At 43.4% G+C, this 18,618-nt stretch overlaps 1 protein-coding gene across 2 annotated transcripts in view; it reads right to left on the bottom strand.

Moving 5' to 3' along the window:
• Positions 1-17,420, bottom strand: part of LOC122930455 (apoptosis-inducing factor 3-like) — a 133,310-nt gene extending 115,890 nt beyond the window's left edge. For both annotated transcript variants that reach the window (XM_044283876.1, XM_044283877.1), the window contains exons 1-4: positions 17,288-17,420; positions 13,556-13,726; positions 3,682-3,763; positions 287-396 (exon numbers count right to left, since the gene is read on the bottom strand). In XM_044283876.1, the coding sequence (XP_044139811.1) occupies positions 287-396; positions 3,682-3,743 (172 nt within the window). In that variant the 5' untranslated portion in view covers positions 3,744-3,763; positions 13,556-13,726; positions 17,288-17,420. The remainder of the gene's footprint in view (positions 1-286; positions 397-3,681; positions 3,764-13,555; positions 13,727-17,287) is intronic.
• Positions 17,421-18,618: the final 1,198 nt, after the last annotated feature.

The following is an 18,618-nucleotide window of genomic DNA, read 5'->3' as shown; positions in this document are numbered from 1 at the left end:
CCTTTGCCCCGCAATCTGCGCCTGAAATATGCCTAATTTAGGCGTATTTCTGTTTTATAAATGACCCCCATAGTGAATAGTATATAAGCTATACACATAATAAGAGGAACATATAATTAGGAGTGGATGAGGAGGTGTGGCCTGGTTATTCAGAGGTAGGGTTATGACATCAGACATCTATTCCTTTTCCCTATGTGTGGAGCTATGCTTATAGAACATTCAATATGGGAAAATAATAATGTACAGTACATACAATACACAATAATCAATATAGTAAATTTCTTACCTTTACTTAGAGGAGCGCCATAATGGGAGCACTTATTTCCTACAGCGCTGAATACCCCATTATTCCTTACTAAAAGAACTGATTGTCCTTGCACCTCAAACTCTCGCATCCTAAAAGAAAAATATGGGTATGATGGAGACTTATCACATTCAATGGAAGGAAGCTATTTGCAATATCTGAACATTTGGAGAAAAATGGATAATGAAAAGTAGGAAAAATTAACAGTGAATTGGCTAATGTCCAGGTTTTAGATATTGACAGTTGTCAAATACCCATTACAAAAAGTCTTAAGGAGACCTCAGAGTATTATGGCTGACGTCTGGATGGCTCATTGAGCCATTCTGTGTGAAATTAAGTAATTCCTTGTTTCCAAGTTTGCAGTTCCATTTGGTCACCAGATACGTTGGCCACTTCCAGGTCAGTAAAGTCAATTACCCCCCTGTTTTTCTTAAATTTCACGTCACTATTTAGACTATTGAAAAAAAAGCTACAGTCAGGTCCATAAATATTGGGTCATCTACACAATTCTACCATTTTGGGCTCTATACACCACCAAAATGGGATTGAAACGAAACAAACAAGATGTGCTTTAACTGTAGACTGTCAGCTTTAATTTGATGGTATTTACATTCAAATCAGGTGAACGGTTTAGGAAGTACAGCAGTTTGCATATGTGCCTCCCACTTGTTAAGGGATCAAATGTAATGGGACATAATAATCATAAATCAAACTTTCACTTTTTAATACTTGGTGGCAAATCCTTTGCAGTCAATTACAGCCTGAAGTCTGGAACGCATAGACATCACCAGATTCTGGGTTTCATTCCTGGTGATGCTCTGCCAGGCCTCTACTGCAACTGTCTTCAGTTCCTGCTTGTTCTTGGGGCATTTTCCCTTCAGTTTTGTCTTTAGCAAGTGAAATGCATGGTCAATAGGAATTCAGGTCAGGTGATTGACTTGGCCATTGCATAACATTCTACTTCTTTCCCTTAAAAAACTCTTTGGTTGCTATTGCAGTATGCTTTGGGTCATTGTCCATCTGCACTGTGAAGCGCCGTCCAATGAATTCTGAAGCATTTGGCTGAATATGAACAGATAATATTGCCCGAAACACTTCAGAATTCATCCTGCTGCTTTTGTCAGCAGTCACATCATCAATAAATACAAGAGAACCTGTTCCATTGGCAACCATACATGCCCACGCCATAACACTATCACCACCTTGTTTCACTGATGAGGTGGTATGCTTAGGATCATGTGCAGTTCCTTTCCAAGTTGATCTTGGTCTCATCTGTCCATAGGATGTTGTTCCAGAACTGTGTTTTTTCAAGGTCGTTTGGCAAACTCTCATCTGGCCTTCCTGTTTTTGAGGCTCACCAATGGTTTACATCTTGTGGTGAACCCTCTTTATTCACTCTGGTGAAGTCTTCTCTTGATTGTTGACTTTGACACACATACACCTACCTCCTGGAGAGTGTTCTTGATCTGACCAACTGTTGTGAAGGGTGTTTTCTTCACCAGGGAAATAATTCTTCGGTCATCCACCACAGTTGTTTTCCGTGGTCTTCAGGGTCTTTTGGTGTTGCTGAGCTCACCGATGCGTTCCTCCTTTTTAAGAATATTTCAAACTGTTGTTTTGGCCACGCCTAATGTTTTTGCTATCTCTTTGATGGGTTTGTTTTTTCAGCCTAATGATAGCAACAGATTCCATATGCAAATAGCACACTTGAAATGAACTACTTTTTATCTGCTCATTGTAATTGGGATAATGAGGGAATAACACACACCTGGCCATGGAACAGCTGAGAAGCCAATTGTCCCATTACTTTTGGTCCCTTAACAAGTGGGAGGCACATATACAAACTGTTGTAATTCTTACACCGTTCACCTGATTTGGATGTAAATTCCCTCAAATTAAAGCTGACCGTCTGCAGTTAAAGCACATCTTGTTCATTTCATTTCAAATCCATTGTGGTGGTGTATAGAGCCAAAAATGTTAGAATTGTGTCAAGGTCCCAATATTTATGGACCTGACTGTAAATCCTGCAGTTTTTGCAGTGGCCACTAAACCTAATATTATGTCAAGACTTTGTGTTCTGTAGAGATCACTCACTCTTCAGGAGTTCTCATTATCATCACAAAGGATTACAATGACAGATAAAACCTTTGTTTATAGATAACACAGGATTCACCATTCACAATAGGTAATATCACAGCTTATCTACCCTGCCCTTGTACAGTGATCTCTGCACAGGTCACAGAGAAAACTCTCCCAGAGAAGTCAAGGAGGTCCCTCCAGTCTATAAAAATCGATATGTTTTCACTATCTGGTTTAAGTTTTCAGAATTTTTTTATAGCTGACACTTTCTCTTTGATTTAGCCATATAAAGGTCTGTTTGCCCTCAATCCCACAAACATTAAAATATAAGGGAACAGATTACTAAACTGTCATACACTGCAAGATATCTGCAAATATCAAGTTAAAAGGGTTATCCAATCCCAATAATACTCCACCGTATGCCCGGGCCCCTCACAAAGATAGTACTTAACTTGCTTCCAGGCGCGACCGCCGCTACATCTACCCATCGCATGGCTGAAAACATCCTGCGTCATGAGGGGGGGCAGACAATAGCAGGCCACGACGGGAACAAGCCTCCCTAGTGTCACCCATGATCCTGCCTGCTATTGGCTGCCTCTGACACCGGATGTTTTCATCAGCATGACAGGGTGAGAAGTAGCGGCGGCCGTGTGGGCATCAGAAGCGATGCGGGTGCCAGGGAGTGAGGTAAGTACTAGATGTGTGTGGGGCCCGGGAATATGGTGGGGACATTATAGGGGTTGGATAACCCCTTTAGTTTACCCAAGGAGTTATAATTTATTAGCATTTTTTTATATGCTATGTAAGGGGCTAATTGCAGTAGATGCTATGGTCATATAATTTAACCAGTAGTGGCTGAGAAATACAAATTTTACATATGTTGGCAATTTCGGCATGATTGTGTTCTCTTCATCCTCCACTTATGGCAGATGTCATGGGAGGGAAGTTCAGCAATGCTGGTTTTCAACAATCCTTTTGTTCTCAGGGAGATGAACTACCTACCAGAGATGTCTAATAGTTTTCCCCCACTCTCTCATTCACTACACATGCATGCCCAGCCATGCTGGGCATGCATGTGTATGAGGGAACAGTATGGCTGGCTTAATACGCTAGTGCTGATCAGACTACACAGTTTGCTGTCTTTAACCATGGAGACACATATGAGCTGTAGACATAAAACAGTAGGCTATTTTAAATTTTTAACATTTTATATGCCATGTAGCAATAAAAAAAAAGTTGGTTACAAAAGTATACGTAGCCTTTAATGTTCAAGGGGTAATTTAATTTGTAGAGCTTACTCTCCATCTTTCATATCGAAATCCTTGCACAGTTCTTGAGTAATCACCTCGTTTCCACTCATAACGATTTTATTTTCAGTTCCTGCAATACGAGCCAACATTACACATTCATTCAGCAGTGAATAAACCTAGAATGATGATAATGCTTTTCCTTACACATTGGGGGAAATGTATCAAACTGGTGTGAAGTAGAACTGGCTTAGTTGCCCACAGCAATCAATCAGATTCCACCTTTCATTTTCCAAAGGAGCTGTGAAAAATGAAAGGTGGAATCTGATTGGTTGCTGTGGGCAACTAAGCCAGTTCTACTTTACATCAGTTTGATAAATCTCTCTCATTGTTCAAAAATAGATTTTGAATGGATTGAAATGCAAGTTTTTACAACAGAAACAATAAAAAGGAAGGGATTGTGCATGTATTATTACACTTAATGCAACAAGAAACGTAACCCATTCAACAGGTATTCTTTCAAGATGACTTGAAAATGCCTTAACCGCTTGCCGCCACTGTAACGCCGATAGGAGTCCGGGCGGCAGCGCTCTCAGGTCTCAGCGACGCCTATTGGCGTCATCTCGTGAGACCTGAGATTTCCTGTGAACGCACGCTCACAGGAGCGTGTGTTCACAGGATCGCGCAGTAAACAAGTTGAACTACAGCCTGCCAGCGCTGATCATTGGCTGGCAGGCTGTAGATTTTTTAAATAACCAATTAAATAGGTATGTCAGACGCTATTTTGTAAATAGCGTCTGATATACCTGCTACCTGCTCCTCTGGTGGTCCCTTTTGCTTGGATCGACCACCAGAGGACACAGGCAGCTCTGTAAGTAGCACCAAACACCACACACACACACACACATTACACCCCCCACTGTCACTTATTAACCCCTGATCACCCCCTTGTCATTGATCACCCCCCTGTAAGGGTCCCTTATCACCGCCAGTTACATAGCTACTTGTTAGATAGTTAGCGCCCAGCCCACCGCAGTCACCGATTAGTCGCTGATTAGTGTCATCGCTGTCGCTAATCAGCACTAGTACTATATAGTATCTGTAAGTGAACAAGACTGATCGCAATCAGATCTATATCAGTACATTAAGGTCACCTTAGGCTCTACAAAAAACGCAGCGTTCGCACGATCAGGCCTGATCTTGTGCGCACACTTGCGTTCAGTCCGCCCCACCGCAGTGACAGAATTTTTTTTTTCTGATCACTGCAAAAACACAGTAAAATCGCTGCAGCGCTATAAAGATCACTTTTGAGCTTTCTGGATCTTTATTAGCGATCGCAGCTTTACTTCGCAAGCACTCCTTTTTACTAGGCAGGTGTGCTCTTTTTCCTGGGTAGTCTCAGAGGAATACCCCCTAAATTTAGTTAGCCCAAAATGTCAAAGAGGTATTCCGCTGAAGAGGCCTACAGGATTCTGGCCCTGATGGATAAAAGCGATGGGGACGCCTCACCCGCTGAATCCAGTGGTTCAGAATATGAACCTGTAGACAGCAGTGGCACTCTAACCACTATTTTGGAAAGAAGACATCCCAAGGTATTCCATGAGGGGCATGGCAAGTTCATAGAAGATTTTTTTTGGGCACAAGTTAGCGGAAAATTTTTATTTTTATTTTTTTTATTACAAAGTCTCATATTCCCCTAACTTGTGACAAAAAAATAAAATTTTACATGAACTCGCCATGCCCCTCACGGAATACCTTGGGGTGTCTTCTTTCCAAAATGGGGTCACTTGTGGGGTATTTATACTGCCCTGGCATTTTAGGGGGCCTAAAGCGTGAGAAGTAGTTTGGAATTCAAATGCGTAAAAAATGCCCTGTGAAATCCTAAAAGGTACTCATTGGAATTTGGGCCCCTTTGTGCACCTAGGCTGCAAAAAAAAGTGTCACACATGTGGTATTGCCATACTCAGAAGAAGTAGGGCAATGTGTTTTGGGGTGTATTTTTACATATATCCATACTGTGTGTGAGAAATATCTCTGTAAATGACAACTTAAAAAAAAAATTATACAAAGTTGTCAATTTACAGAGATATTTCTCTCACCCTCATGGGTATATGTAAAAATACACCCCAAAACACATTGCCCAACTTCTTCTGAGTACGTCGATACCACATGTGTGACACTTTTTTGCAGCCTATGTGCGTAAAGGGGCCAAAAGTCCAACCAGTACCTTTAAGCTTTACAGGGTTGCTCACAATTTAGCCCCGCCCAAAATGCCAGAACAGTAAACACACCCCACAAATGACCCCATTTCAGAAAGCCAAGGTATTCACTGAGGGGCATAGTGAGTCCGTGGGATATATATATTTTTTTTTGCCAGAAGTTTTTTTTTTCTTTCATCAGAAAGTGTCATTTTGCGCTAACTTGTGAAAAAAATTAAATCATACATAAACTCACCATGCCCCTTCGCGAATACTTTGGGGTGTCTTCTTTCTAAAATGGGGTCATTTGGGGGGTATTTATACTATCCTGGCATTCTAGCACCTCAATAAACATGACAGGTGCTCAGAAAGTCAGAGATGCTTCAAAATGCGGAAATTCACATTTTTGTACCATAGTTTGTAAACACTATAACTTTTGCGCAAACCAATAAATATACACTTATTGGATTTTTTTAAATCAAGACATGTAGCACAATAAATTCTGACACAAACTTGTATAAAAATGTAATTATATTTGAACAATTTAACCAGAGAAAGTTAAAAATACACTTTTTTTGAGAAAATTGCGGGTCTTTTTTGATTAATATCAGAAAAACGAAAAATCTCAGCAGCAATCAAATACCACCAAAAGAAAGCTGTATTTGTGAGAAGAAAAGGAGGTAAAATTCATTTGGGTGCCAAGTTGCATGATCGAGTAATAAACCGTTAAAGTTGTGAAGTGCCGATTTGTAAAAAAGGGCCTGGTCACTAGGGGGGTATAAACCTGTGGTCCTTAAGTGGTTAAAAAGGAGTCTGTCAGCAGATTTGTACCTATAAAACTGGCTGACCTGTTACATGTGCTCTTGGCAGCTGTTCATATGTGCCTAAATTGCTGAGAATTTTTTCTTTTATTATATGCAAATGAGCTTCTAGGAGCAACGGGAGTATTGTCGTTATACCTAGAGGCTCTGCTCTCTCTGCAACTGCTGCGTCCTCTGCATTTTGATAGACAGTGTGATGATGTTTTCGCTGCCTGGCCCTGTCAAAGTGCAGAAGGTGCAGCAGTTGCAGAGAGAGCTGTCCCTCTAGGTGTAATGGCAACACCCCCGTTGCTCCTAAAGGCTCATTTGCATATATTAAAACAACCTATTTCTCAGTAATGCAGGCACATATGAACATGGGACCAACACAGATGTCTTCAGCTGCCAAGTGCACATGTAACAGGTCAGCCAGTGTCATAGGGACAAATCTCTTGACAGATGCCTTTTAAAGAGAACCTGTCACCTCCCAAAAGCATCCCAAGCCGCCAGCAGTACCTGCATGTAACAAGCAGCCCGTTTCTGATGATGCCTTTCTGGCTAATGTCAGATTCAGCAAAAGTACGTTGTTTTATCCCCTGGCCGGCGCGCTTCTCCACACATGTTTGAAGTAATGGGGGCAGCGGCCTCCTTGCTTCAAGTCACGGTAACCGCGCTCCCTTCCCTGCCCCTGCTCGCTGACAGCTGGCAGTTCGGCTGGCTTTGCCGAACTCTCTGCATAAGCAGTGTCAGTCACAGTGAAGGGGAAGGGAAGGGGGCACGCTTACCGTGACTTGAAGCAAGGAGGCCGCTATCCCCATTACTTCAAACATGTGTGGAGAAGCACGCCGGCCAGGGGATAAAACAACGTACTTTTGCTGAATCTGACTTCAGCCAGAAAGGCATCATCAGAAACGGGCTGCTTGTTACATGCAGGTACTGCTGGCGGCTTGGGATGCTTTTGGGAGGTGATAGGGGATCGAACCTCTGGGTCCTCCAATGATTACGAAAACGAGGGTCCCCCTGTTTGAATGGGGTAGTGGTTAAGGATGTGCAGCCTTCTCCCTATGCACACTATATTAAAAAAGCTACCAATTACCCATCGGAGGATGAGGAGAGCCGTAGCTCATGAATATTGGGATTCCAGCAGTGCTCAAGTCCTGCTGGAACTTCATGTCACTAATTTTAAGAAATGTACAGGCCCCAAAACAGTAAGTGACCCTGCATTTCAATCAGGGTCTCCCATAACCAGTTCATGCTGCTGTCACATAGGACAGCATAAAACTGATGACAGATTCCCTTTAGTAGGTGTATGATATCATTGTATTGATATAAATAGGTCCAATATGTATAGCGCTCTGGTTTTCTCCTATAGACCCTCACGTCCCCATCCCCTATGAGCCCCTTACTCCTTGCTGTTACTGGAGCTCCTGCTTGTAAAGGGAACGAATAGTGACAGAATTGAGTGTCAAGGAAATGCTGTTCATGATACTATAGGGAGTTTACCAAAGGTTACAAACGTTGAAGTTCTCGTCTTTCCCTCATTGTCTTGGACGGTAGTGACACAGCAGAAAGTTGTATAAATGTCTGCTTAACATATTCCCCACCCAAAACGTCCAGACAGTGTAATCATTAGTAAAGGTGCAGCTGCCCTGATAGCGTGCACTGATGAAAAAAAGAACATACTGGTGAGTAAGCTTTCCAAAGTAATATCCATTTCTTTATGGAAGGGGTGCACAAACTATTTTAGCCCAAGGGTCACGTTGTCAGACTGCACCACTCCCAAGGGTCAAAATAAAACTCATTAAAGAGGGCAATGCCCCAGAGGAACACTGCAAAGGGTTAATGATTGTTAAAAATAAAAATTTTATGCTACCGTTAGGCCAATTGTACACGTTGCGGAATACGTACGTTTTTTCCACACTATTTCCTGCGCAGAAAAACTACAGCGTATTACAGTACTAGCAAAGTGTATGCGATTACGCAAATCTCATGTACACTTTGCAGATGTATTCCGTGCATGTCAATTATGTTTGCGGTTTTAGCTGCAGATTTCAACGGAAGGGTGAGATCTGCGGCAAAACCACATCAAATCCGCACCAAAAACTGCTGTTACACATTGCAGATTTTGGTGTGGATAAGATGCAGAAATGCACATAAATCTGCACAGCAATTTGTGCGGATCTTATATGCGCTCAATCGCACCCGTGTGCAGGTGGCCTGAGGGACTATTACAGTCATCGTCCAGACCACCGGCAGTGAACCCAAAAAAAGCTACCAGCCTTCCAAGCCAAACTGGCAATGATGAATTGAATGGCAAAAGCTGATTTAAATACCTGCTTAGCTCTAGGATTGGACACAGAGACAGAAACCTGATTGGCTTGGTTTCCAGTCACACTGACAGGTACAGCAGCCAGGGCTCGTCTGGTCGGCAACCCTCCCAGTACAGCCTTGCATGGTGATCTCCTCACAGCGACAAAGTCAAATGCTGTGATTTAATGTTGAATGGCTTATTTCTTTGTGCATTAAGTATACCTAATGACAATGTATGTGCAATATATAGTTAACACTGGCAGACTTGATTAGGTTGCCAGGGAGATGGACTTAGCCCACCCCCTGGTTACAGAGTGTCTGGTCAGAAGAGCAAGGTGCAAGATGTGTGTATGAGAGCTCCTGCAAAGTAGGCTCAGAGAGAAGCCTTATCCGGGAAACATGATTCCTGAGACTGAAAAGCTGCCAGAGGACAATTTAACTGAGACAATACTCCTGAGGGAAAGAGAACAGACTACCATAGAAGGTCTAGAACCACCAAGGTTGTGCAATGAATTCAGACAGTAAAGTAACACTCGTTTATGGTATTAAAGACTTTACTTCTGTGGAAATGGTTAATTGCTCTCGGCACCCGCCACTCTTCGAGATGGACTGGCCATCCGGGCCTAAGATCTGCACCCCTCAGCCTGGGAGTTCCAATAGGAGTTAACAAGTACAGAATAACACATCTTGGAAAGATTGCAAGTGTGTTTAGAGTAGGGTCCATTCACATGTCCGCATAAATGAGTCTGCATCCGTTCCGCAATTTTGCGGAACGTGTGCAGACCCATTTATTTCAGTGGGGCCACAAAAGATACAGACTTCTGCGGCTTGTCTATCAGCAATTTGCGGACCGCGAAACACTTGTGGATGTGTGAATGAACCCTAAGATTCAGGGGCTACTACTACTAAACATTGCTGCTGCCCATGCACAGCTATTGGGAGAAGAACTGCAGTGTGATATGCTTTTAAACTGTGCCATTGTTGCTATTTGTTCTACTACACCCATCATCAATTTAATTAAGATAGATTTTATTTATTGTAACCAATTGGCCCGGTTATTGCCTCCAGCATCTGCCCTCCTGCCTTGTACCGAGAGGAGGAGACAAGGTGGTCCAATATGCATACAAGTCTCTTCAATACAATTTATGTGAGTAAGACCTCATACACACGACCGTTGTTTTGGTCCGCATCCTAGCTGCAGTTTTTGCGGCTTGGATGCGGACCCATTCACTTCAATAGGGCCGCAAAAGGTGCAGACAGCACTCCGTGTGATGTCCGCATCTGTTGCTCCGTTCCGCCCAAAAAATATAACCTGTCCTATTCTTGTCCATTTTGCGGACAAAAATAGGCAGTTATATCAATGGCAGTCAGTGCTGTTCCACAAGTTGCGGAACCCACACAGACGCCATCCGTGTTTTGTGGATCTGCAATTTGCGGACAGCAAAACACACAACGGTCGTGTGCATGAGGCCTTGTGGAAATAGAGAATGAATGTCTCAGGTGGAAAAAAACTCTCTAAGGCTGGGTTCACACGGGCGTGTCCGGATTAGGTCCGGATGCGTCCCGGTGTATTGCGGCAAACCCGCGCGATTAGGTACGCAATTGCAGTCAGTTTTGACTGCGATTGCGTTCCGATGTTCAGTTTTTATCACGCGGGTGCAATGTGTTTTGCACTCGCGTGATAAAAAACCGACTGTGGTACCCAGACCCGAACTTCTTCACAGAAGTTCAGGTTTGGGTTAGTTGTAGTGTAGATTGTATTATTTTCCCTTCTAACATGGTTATAAGGGAAAATAATAGCATTCTGAATACAGAATGCTTAGTACAAGGTCAATTGAGGGTTAAAAAAAAATAAAATAAATTAACTCACCTTGTCCTCTTCATCGCGCAGTTCCCGGTCTCTTCTGATGAGCTGTCGGCTAAAGGACCTTTGGTGACGTCAGATCACATGCTCCAATCACATGGTACATCACTTGTATGCATATTGGACCACCTTGTCTCCTCCTCTCGGTACAAGGCAGGAGGGCAGATGCTGGAGGCAATAACCGGGCCAATTGGTTACAATAAATAAAATCTATCTTAATTAAATTGATGATGGGCGTAGTAGAACAAATAGCAACAATGGCACCGTGGTGATGTACCATGTGATTGGAGCATGTGATCTGACGTCACCAAAGGTCCTTTAGCCGACAGCTCATCAGAAGAGACCGGGAACTGCGCGATGAAGAGGACAAGGTGAGTTAATTTTTATTTATTTTTTTTAACCCTCAATTGACCTTGTACTAAGCATTCTGTATTCAGAATGCTATTATTTTCCCTTATAACCATGTTATAAGGGAAAATAATACAGTGAATAGACTGTCACCTAGCAACCATGAGTGAAAATCGCACCGCATCCGCACTTGCTTGCGGATGCTTGCGATTTTCACTCAGCCCCATTCATTTCTATGGGGCCTGTCCTGCGTTACAAACGCAGAATATAGAGCATGCTGCGATTTTAAAGCATTGCAGAAGTGATGCGTGAAAAAAATCGCTCATGTGCACAGCCCCATAGAAATGAATGGGTCAGGATTCAGTGCGGGTGCAATACGTTCACCTACCGCATTGCACCCGCGCGGAAATCTCGCCCGTGTGAACTCAGCCTAAGGCCTCGTCCACATTTCTGTTTTTTTTCACTGACATGTGCTGTCTGCACTTTCCACGGACAGCACACGCACTCATGGATTTAAATGTGTCTGTTCATATTTCAGTCAGTGGGTCAGAAAAAATAAATAAGAAATCACTGAGACATGCCCTACTTTGATCCGTGATGTGGACCAAGCACGCCTATAGAAATCTATGGGTCTGTGAAAATCATGGACACACCACGGATGGCATCCGTGGTGCGTCCGTTTTTGACTGAAGACTGATAGGAGATTCTTTGGAAATTAATTTTCAGCTGAGCAATGTCAGTGAATTACGGATGACATACGGATGGTAAAAACTAACACATGGACTAACCATGGATCTTTCACGGATATCTTCACAGATGAAACACATACGCATTTTTTCACCGAGACAGAAATGTTTTTTTTTTGTTGAGGAGGACCCTGCACTAGGCAAAGAAACTGTGTGTCAGGACTGATACACTGGGGGTCAGTTACAAACATTTTATATTTTGTCACATAGGTGTTTTTGCGCTGCATTCATCATATAGGAGTGTCAAGGGTGTGGCGGGGTGGAGTGCCAGGGGCAGGGACTTCAGCCCAGACAAATTTACCAACATATATTCCTGGAAACAGGCATAAATGTTGGTGAACATGTACTCCAGCCAGGGGCTGGTCTTGTCCCAACAGGTGCCTAGACTGCTGAAGGTGTGTCTTATCAAAAATTAGGCACATTTTCCACCAGCAAAGCCAGCACAAAAGGGGAATAAAAGACAGTTTTTTTTGCCCAGTCCGGGGTCTTAGGGGGCATGTATGCCATGGGAACTCAAAGAGAAACAAATAATGCCACTGAAGGTTTGCATTACATAGAACAGTAAGGGTCCATTCACACATCTGTATGTGTTTTGCGGATCCACAGATCTGCAAAACACGGACACCGGCAATGTGCGTTCCGCATTTTGCAGACCGCACATTGCCGGTACTATAATAGAAAATGCCTAATCTTGTCCGCAATTGCAGACAAGAATAGGACATGTTCTATTTTTTTCGGGAACGGAATTGCGGACCCGGAAGTGCGGATCAGGACAGCACATAGTGTGGCCCCATAGAAATTAATAGGTCCACAATTCTAATCCGCAAAATGCGGAACAGTATTGCAGACGTGTGAATGGAGCCTAACAGTTATGTCTGGATTGCTCAAAATAGAATACTGCCTCATAGTTTACCTATACCTACCATAAAAGTGGCAGCCAGGGAGTGTCTCTATAAGGGCTCGTGCACAGAAACGTATTTTTTTTCCATGTCCGTTCCGTTTTTTTGGTAGCCCGCATAGGGAACCATTTACTTAAACGGGGCCGCAAATTTTTTTTTAAAAAAGGTTAAAGGACTTTCATGTATGTCGATGTGGGTGTTCCGCAGAAAATATAGAACATGTCCTATTATTGTCCACATTACGGACAAGGATAGGACTGTTCTATTAGGGGCTGGACATTCTGTTCCGCAAAATGCATAATGCACATGGCCGGTATCCGTGTTTTCAAGATCCACAATTTGCGGACTGCAAAACACGCAATGGTCGTGTGCACGAGACCTAATAATGTCTCCCATAACAATGTTTTCCATAGCAGTGCCAACCTCGCAGCGCCTTCCAACTGTGCCTCGCCTGTTCTCTGACATGAAGATACATGTGAGCAGCTAAAAACAGGGCGTTTTCGTGTGAAGTCCTGCATGAATGTGTTTCATCAGCGCAGGGAAGGGAGAATGCAACAGATCCATTATAACACGGACGAGCGTGTTTATTTCCTGATGGTTGGGGACCGCACTAAATATCATTGCAGACCACAGGTTGTGCACCCCTGCTATGCCAAGACAGCCGCTCAGCACCACATCACATTTATTTAAAAGAAAAGGAAAAGAACATTCAGCAATACAAATATCAAGTCGTAGTGAATTTCCATGAAAAGAACCATACCTCTCCACTAATGGTCTGGGCTGGGACCTCTTTGGTGGGGATCTTGTTGATTGCTTGAAGTGCTGGGTCTACTTCTGGCGTTGATTCAAAAAACTGCAGTGGCACGTGTTTTGTATTCATCCAGTTTTGCAATCCGTATATAGTCTGGATTTTATGTGCTGGAATCCTCTGCTAAAGTTAAAGAATAATTTCCGTCAATATTTGAAATCCGCAGCATGTTAGAGTTTTCTGCGCATTTGATTCCAAATAAGCACATTAGAGTCTATGGCAGTGCATCAAAAATGCACGGAGGAAGGAATATGCATATAAATCCTGATTAGGGATGAGCGAACCTGTGTTTCAAGTTCGGCATGCAAAGTTTGGGTTATCTAAGAACTCTATTATGGATTCTATTACCATGGACCATAGCTTATGGTCCATGGTAGCGAAATCCATAACGGAATTCTTAGATAACCTGAACCCAAACTTGGCACGCCGAACTTGAAACACAAGTTTGTTCATCCCTAACCCTGGGTTCACACCTGAGCGTTTTACAGCGCGTTCAAACGCGCTGTAAAACGCTTAAGACATGAAAACCAATGCTTCCCTATGGGAAGGGTTCACACCTGGGCGTTTTACAGCGCGTACGAACGCGCTGTAAAACGCCCGACGCTCAAACAAGTACTTGAGCTTCTTTGGGGCGTTTTGACGCGCGTTTGTGGCCATAGGACACTGCAGTCAATGACACAAACGCGCGTCAAACGCGCATTTACTATTACAAAAAACGCGCATAAAAACGCGCGACAAAAACGCGCGTTTGAGGAACGCTCAGGTGTGAACCCAGGGTAAGGGTGTATTCACACGACCGTATAAATGGATCCACATCCGTTTCAATGGGGCCGCAAAAGATGCGGATAGCACACTGTGTGTTGTCCGCATCCGTTGTTCCGTTCCGTGGCCGTGCAAAAAAGATAGAGTATGTCCTATTTTTGTCTGCAACTGTGGACAAGCTTAGGCATTCTCTATATAGCGCTGGCCATGTGCAGTCCGCAAATTGCAGAACGCACACGGCCAGTATCCGTGTTTTGCAAATCCGCAGTTTGCAGACCACAAAACACTTATGGTCGTGTGAATGCACCCTAATTCTGATTAAATACAGAAGCAATACTGATGACAATACTGATGGTATATCATCAGGAATCCGTGTGTAATCCGGAACCAGAATACTGACAGATTTCAATATCTGGGTTCTGGCAGTTTTTCTGAGTTAGGGTACTTTCACACTAGCGTTTTTCTTTTCCGGCACTGAGTTCCGTCCTATGGGCTCAATACCAGAAAAGAACTGATCAGTTTTATCCCCATGCGTTCTGAATAGAGAGAAATCCGCTCAGGATGCATCAGAATGTCTTCACTTCAGTCACTGAACGGGGTTTTGGACACAGGAAATACTGCAGCATGCAGTGGTGTTATCTCCGTCCAAAATTCCAGATCAGTTGCCGGAATGCCACATCCGGCATTCATTTACATTGAAATGCATTAGTGCCAGATCCGGCATTAAAAATACCACAATGCCGGATCCGTCCTTCCGGTCTCCGCATGCGCAGACCAGTAAAAATGTGAAAAAAAAATATATATATATATAACGGATGACATCCGCAGAGACTGATCCGTTCTTGCAATGCATTTGTAAGACGCATCCGGATCCGTCTACAAATGCGGTCCGCTTGCATTCAGATTGCTGGATCCGGCAGGCAGTCCCGGCGATGGAACTGCTTGCCAGATCACTCTGCCGCAAGTGTGAAAGTAGCCTTAACATGAATGTTTAGTTTTCCGTTCTGATCCGTCAGAAGAAAAAAGGTAAAAACGGGTCTGTTATTTTGAGCATCATTTATGATCAGCTTGCATCAGTTTGCACTAAAAATAACAAATCTGTCTTGGAGCATCAGTTATGATCAGTTTGTGTCACTTCCGTCACAGATCAGGCATTTTTTATGAGAGAAAAAGTCCTGCATGCAGTCCTTTTACTCTGGTCAAAAATAGCCGATCTCTGACAGAAGTGACCAAACTGATCATAACTGATGCCCAAAATACAGGATCTGTGTTGTTTTTTTTTTCCTCTTGTGACGATCAGAAGAACGGAAAGCTACACAGTGATGTGAACTCAGCCTTATCTGTCTGCATTAAGAGTCATGCCCACTTGCTCAGTGCGCGTATTGCAGACCCATTGACTTGAATGAGCCCACATCCGCCAGATACGACCGAAGATAGGGTTTTTTCGCCTATCTTTATGCTGTTTGGAGGCACAGATTGGAAGCACTACAAGGCTAATCCGTGGGCTTCTGATCTGTGCCTCCGCACCGCAAAAAGATAGAACATGTTCTATCTTTGGCCGTATGTTGTGGATCGCAGATCCATTCAAGTCAGTGGGTCCGCATCCGCAAGCGGAGTGCACAAGGCCGGTGCCGAAGCATTGCTAACCACAAGCTCGCTTCGCTCATCTCTAATGGTAACCACTTGCATTTTTTCCATACCACATGTAGTTTTTTTGGTGTTTATTTTTCTAAATAACTGTCTGAACAAAGTTTTTTTTCTGTTTTATTCTCTATAGAGATGTCAAAGTAAAAAATAAAAACAGTTTTTTTTTAAAACAATGCTAGAGCCACAAAAAAACTGCTAATTATTAAAAACGCCAGTGTTCTGCATTTGCCATAGACTTTTAGCTAACATCTGGAGCACCAAAACCCCCAGGTGCTAAATACACCACTAAATTCACCAAAAACACCACTAAGGGCTCATGCACACGATCATTGGATGTTTTGTAGTCCGCAAATTGTGGATCTGGAAAACACGGATACCGGCCGTGTGTGCATTCTGCATTTTGCGGAATGGAACGAGCGGCCCCTAATAGAACAGTCCTATCCTTGTCCATAATGCGGAACATGGAGTCACTTCCATTGTATTTTGCAGCCCCATTGAAGTGAATGGTTCCGCATATGAGCTGCAAAAAAAAACACGTTTGTGTCCATGAGCCCTAAATATGACATTTCATGAAACAAACCATTATATATTTTTTTTCTGCTGGACTTGTATGGAATCTAATAGATAAAAATCTCCATATGCCTCCATTTAAACTCAGAGGCATCGTGAGGCACGGTAGAGGGCTCAGGCACTTCTATGGGAGCTGTGTATAAGGCAGAGCTGTAATACCGCCACGGAACAAAAATTCTAACAAAAACAAAAGTTTTCAGCTTCAGTTTTCCAATTTTGGAGTCCTTTTACAATAATCAATCTGCAAATCTGTAACCGGGATGATTAATAATGTCCTGCAGGCTGCTGTGATGTGCCAACAGGGTTCACATGTGTCTCTAAACTGGAGCGTCAAGAAAAAGACACCGCCGCGACATGCTGCAGAGTGTGTACAGCAGCGTATACAGACTACCTGTGGATATGTCACATTAATTAACTGACGTACACTATAATGCTACAAGCAGTGTTGAGCAAACTTGTGTTTTAAGTTCGGCATCTAAAGTTCAGGTTATCGAAGAATCGCATCATGGATTCTAAATTCCGTTATGGTCCGTGTTAGCGGAATCCATAACGCGATTCTTCAATAACCCGAACTTTAGACGTCGAACTTAAAACACAAGTTCGCTCAACACTAGCTGCAAGCACTTACTGACAGAGCAGTTGTACAATAGTAGCACCATGCAGCACAATACACTTCCAGGGAAGATGAGGAGGCTGTGTACTCACCCGGCTGTGCAGTAAGTAGCTGGCAGTCACCGGTAGGACCTGCCCCTGATAAAAAGCTGATGTGCACAAACTGCACATTCATTGTGAGCAAGCTTCCAGCCTGTGGCCAATCACCATCCTGCGCACTCGTCACCTGGCAACCACCCCTCCCAGAGAGCTAAACAGGAGGCTGGAGGAGTCCTACTAGTAGCTTTCCAGGGCTAGGTTCACACAGTTTTTGAGGTAGTTTTTTTCTGCAGGTGTTTTAACCGAAGCCAGATCCATCAGGAAGGAGAAGTATAAGGCCCCTTTTCACATGAGCGAGGTTTCCACGCAGATGCCATGCGTGATGTGAACGCCTAGCACCTGCACTGAGTCCTGATCCATTCATTTTAATGGGTATGTGCACATGAGCATTTTCTTTTCACACAGCAGTTCTGTGTTGCGTGAGAATCGCAGCATGTTCTACACTCACCTAAAGAATTATTAGAAACACCTGTTCTATTTCTCATTAATGCGATTATCTAGTCAACCAATCACATGGCAGTTGCTTCAATGCATGTAGGGTTGTGGTCCTGGTCAAGACAATCTCCTGAACTCCAAACTGAATGTCAGAATGGGAAAGAAAGGTGGGCTACAACAGCAGAAGACCCCACCGGGTACCACTCATCTCTACTACAAATAGGAAAAAGAGGCTACAATTTGCACAAGCTCAACAAAATTGGACTGTTGAAGACTGGAAAAATGTTGCCTGGTCTGATGAGTCTCGATTTCTGTTGAGACATTCAAATGGTAGAGTCCGAATTTGGCATAAACAGAATGAGAACATGTATCCATCATGCCTTGTTACCACTGTGCAGGCTGGTGGTGTAATGGTGTGGGGGATGTTTTCTGGGCACACTTTAGGCCCCTTAGTACCAATTGGCCATCGTTTAAATGCCACGGGCTACTTGAGCATTGTTTCTGACCATGTCCATCCCTTCATGACCACCATGTACCCATCCTCTGATGGCTACTTCCAGCAGGATAATGCACCAAGCTTGAATCACAAAGCTCGAATCATTTCAAATTGGTTTCTTGAACATGACAATGAGTTCACTGTCCTAAAATGGCCCCCACAGTCACCAGATCCCAACCCAATAGAGCATCTTTGGGATGTGGTGGAACGGGAGCTTCGTGCCCTGGATGTGCATCCCTTAAATCTCCATCAACTGCAAGATGCTATCCTATCAATATGGGCCAACGTTTCTAAAGAATGCTATCAGCACCTTGTTGAATCAATGCCACCTAGAATTAAGGCAGTTCTGAAGGCTAAATGGGGTCCAACAACGTATTAGTATGGTGTTCCTAAT

This window comes from Bufo gargarizans, chromosome 3 (assembly GCF_014858855.1).
Source record: "Bufo gargarizans isolate SCDJY-AF-19 chromosome 3, ASM1485885v1, whole genome shotgun sequence".
In the NCBI taxonomy this organism is placed as follows: domain Eukaryota; kingdom Metazoa; phylum Chordata; class Amphibia; order Anura; family Bufonidae; genus Bufo; species Bufo gargarizans.
Note: the sequence above shows the minus strand (reverse complement) of the source record. Positions and strands in the feature narration are given on the sequence as shown.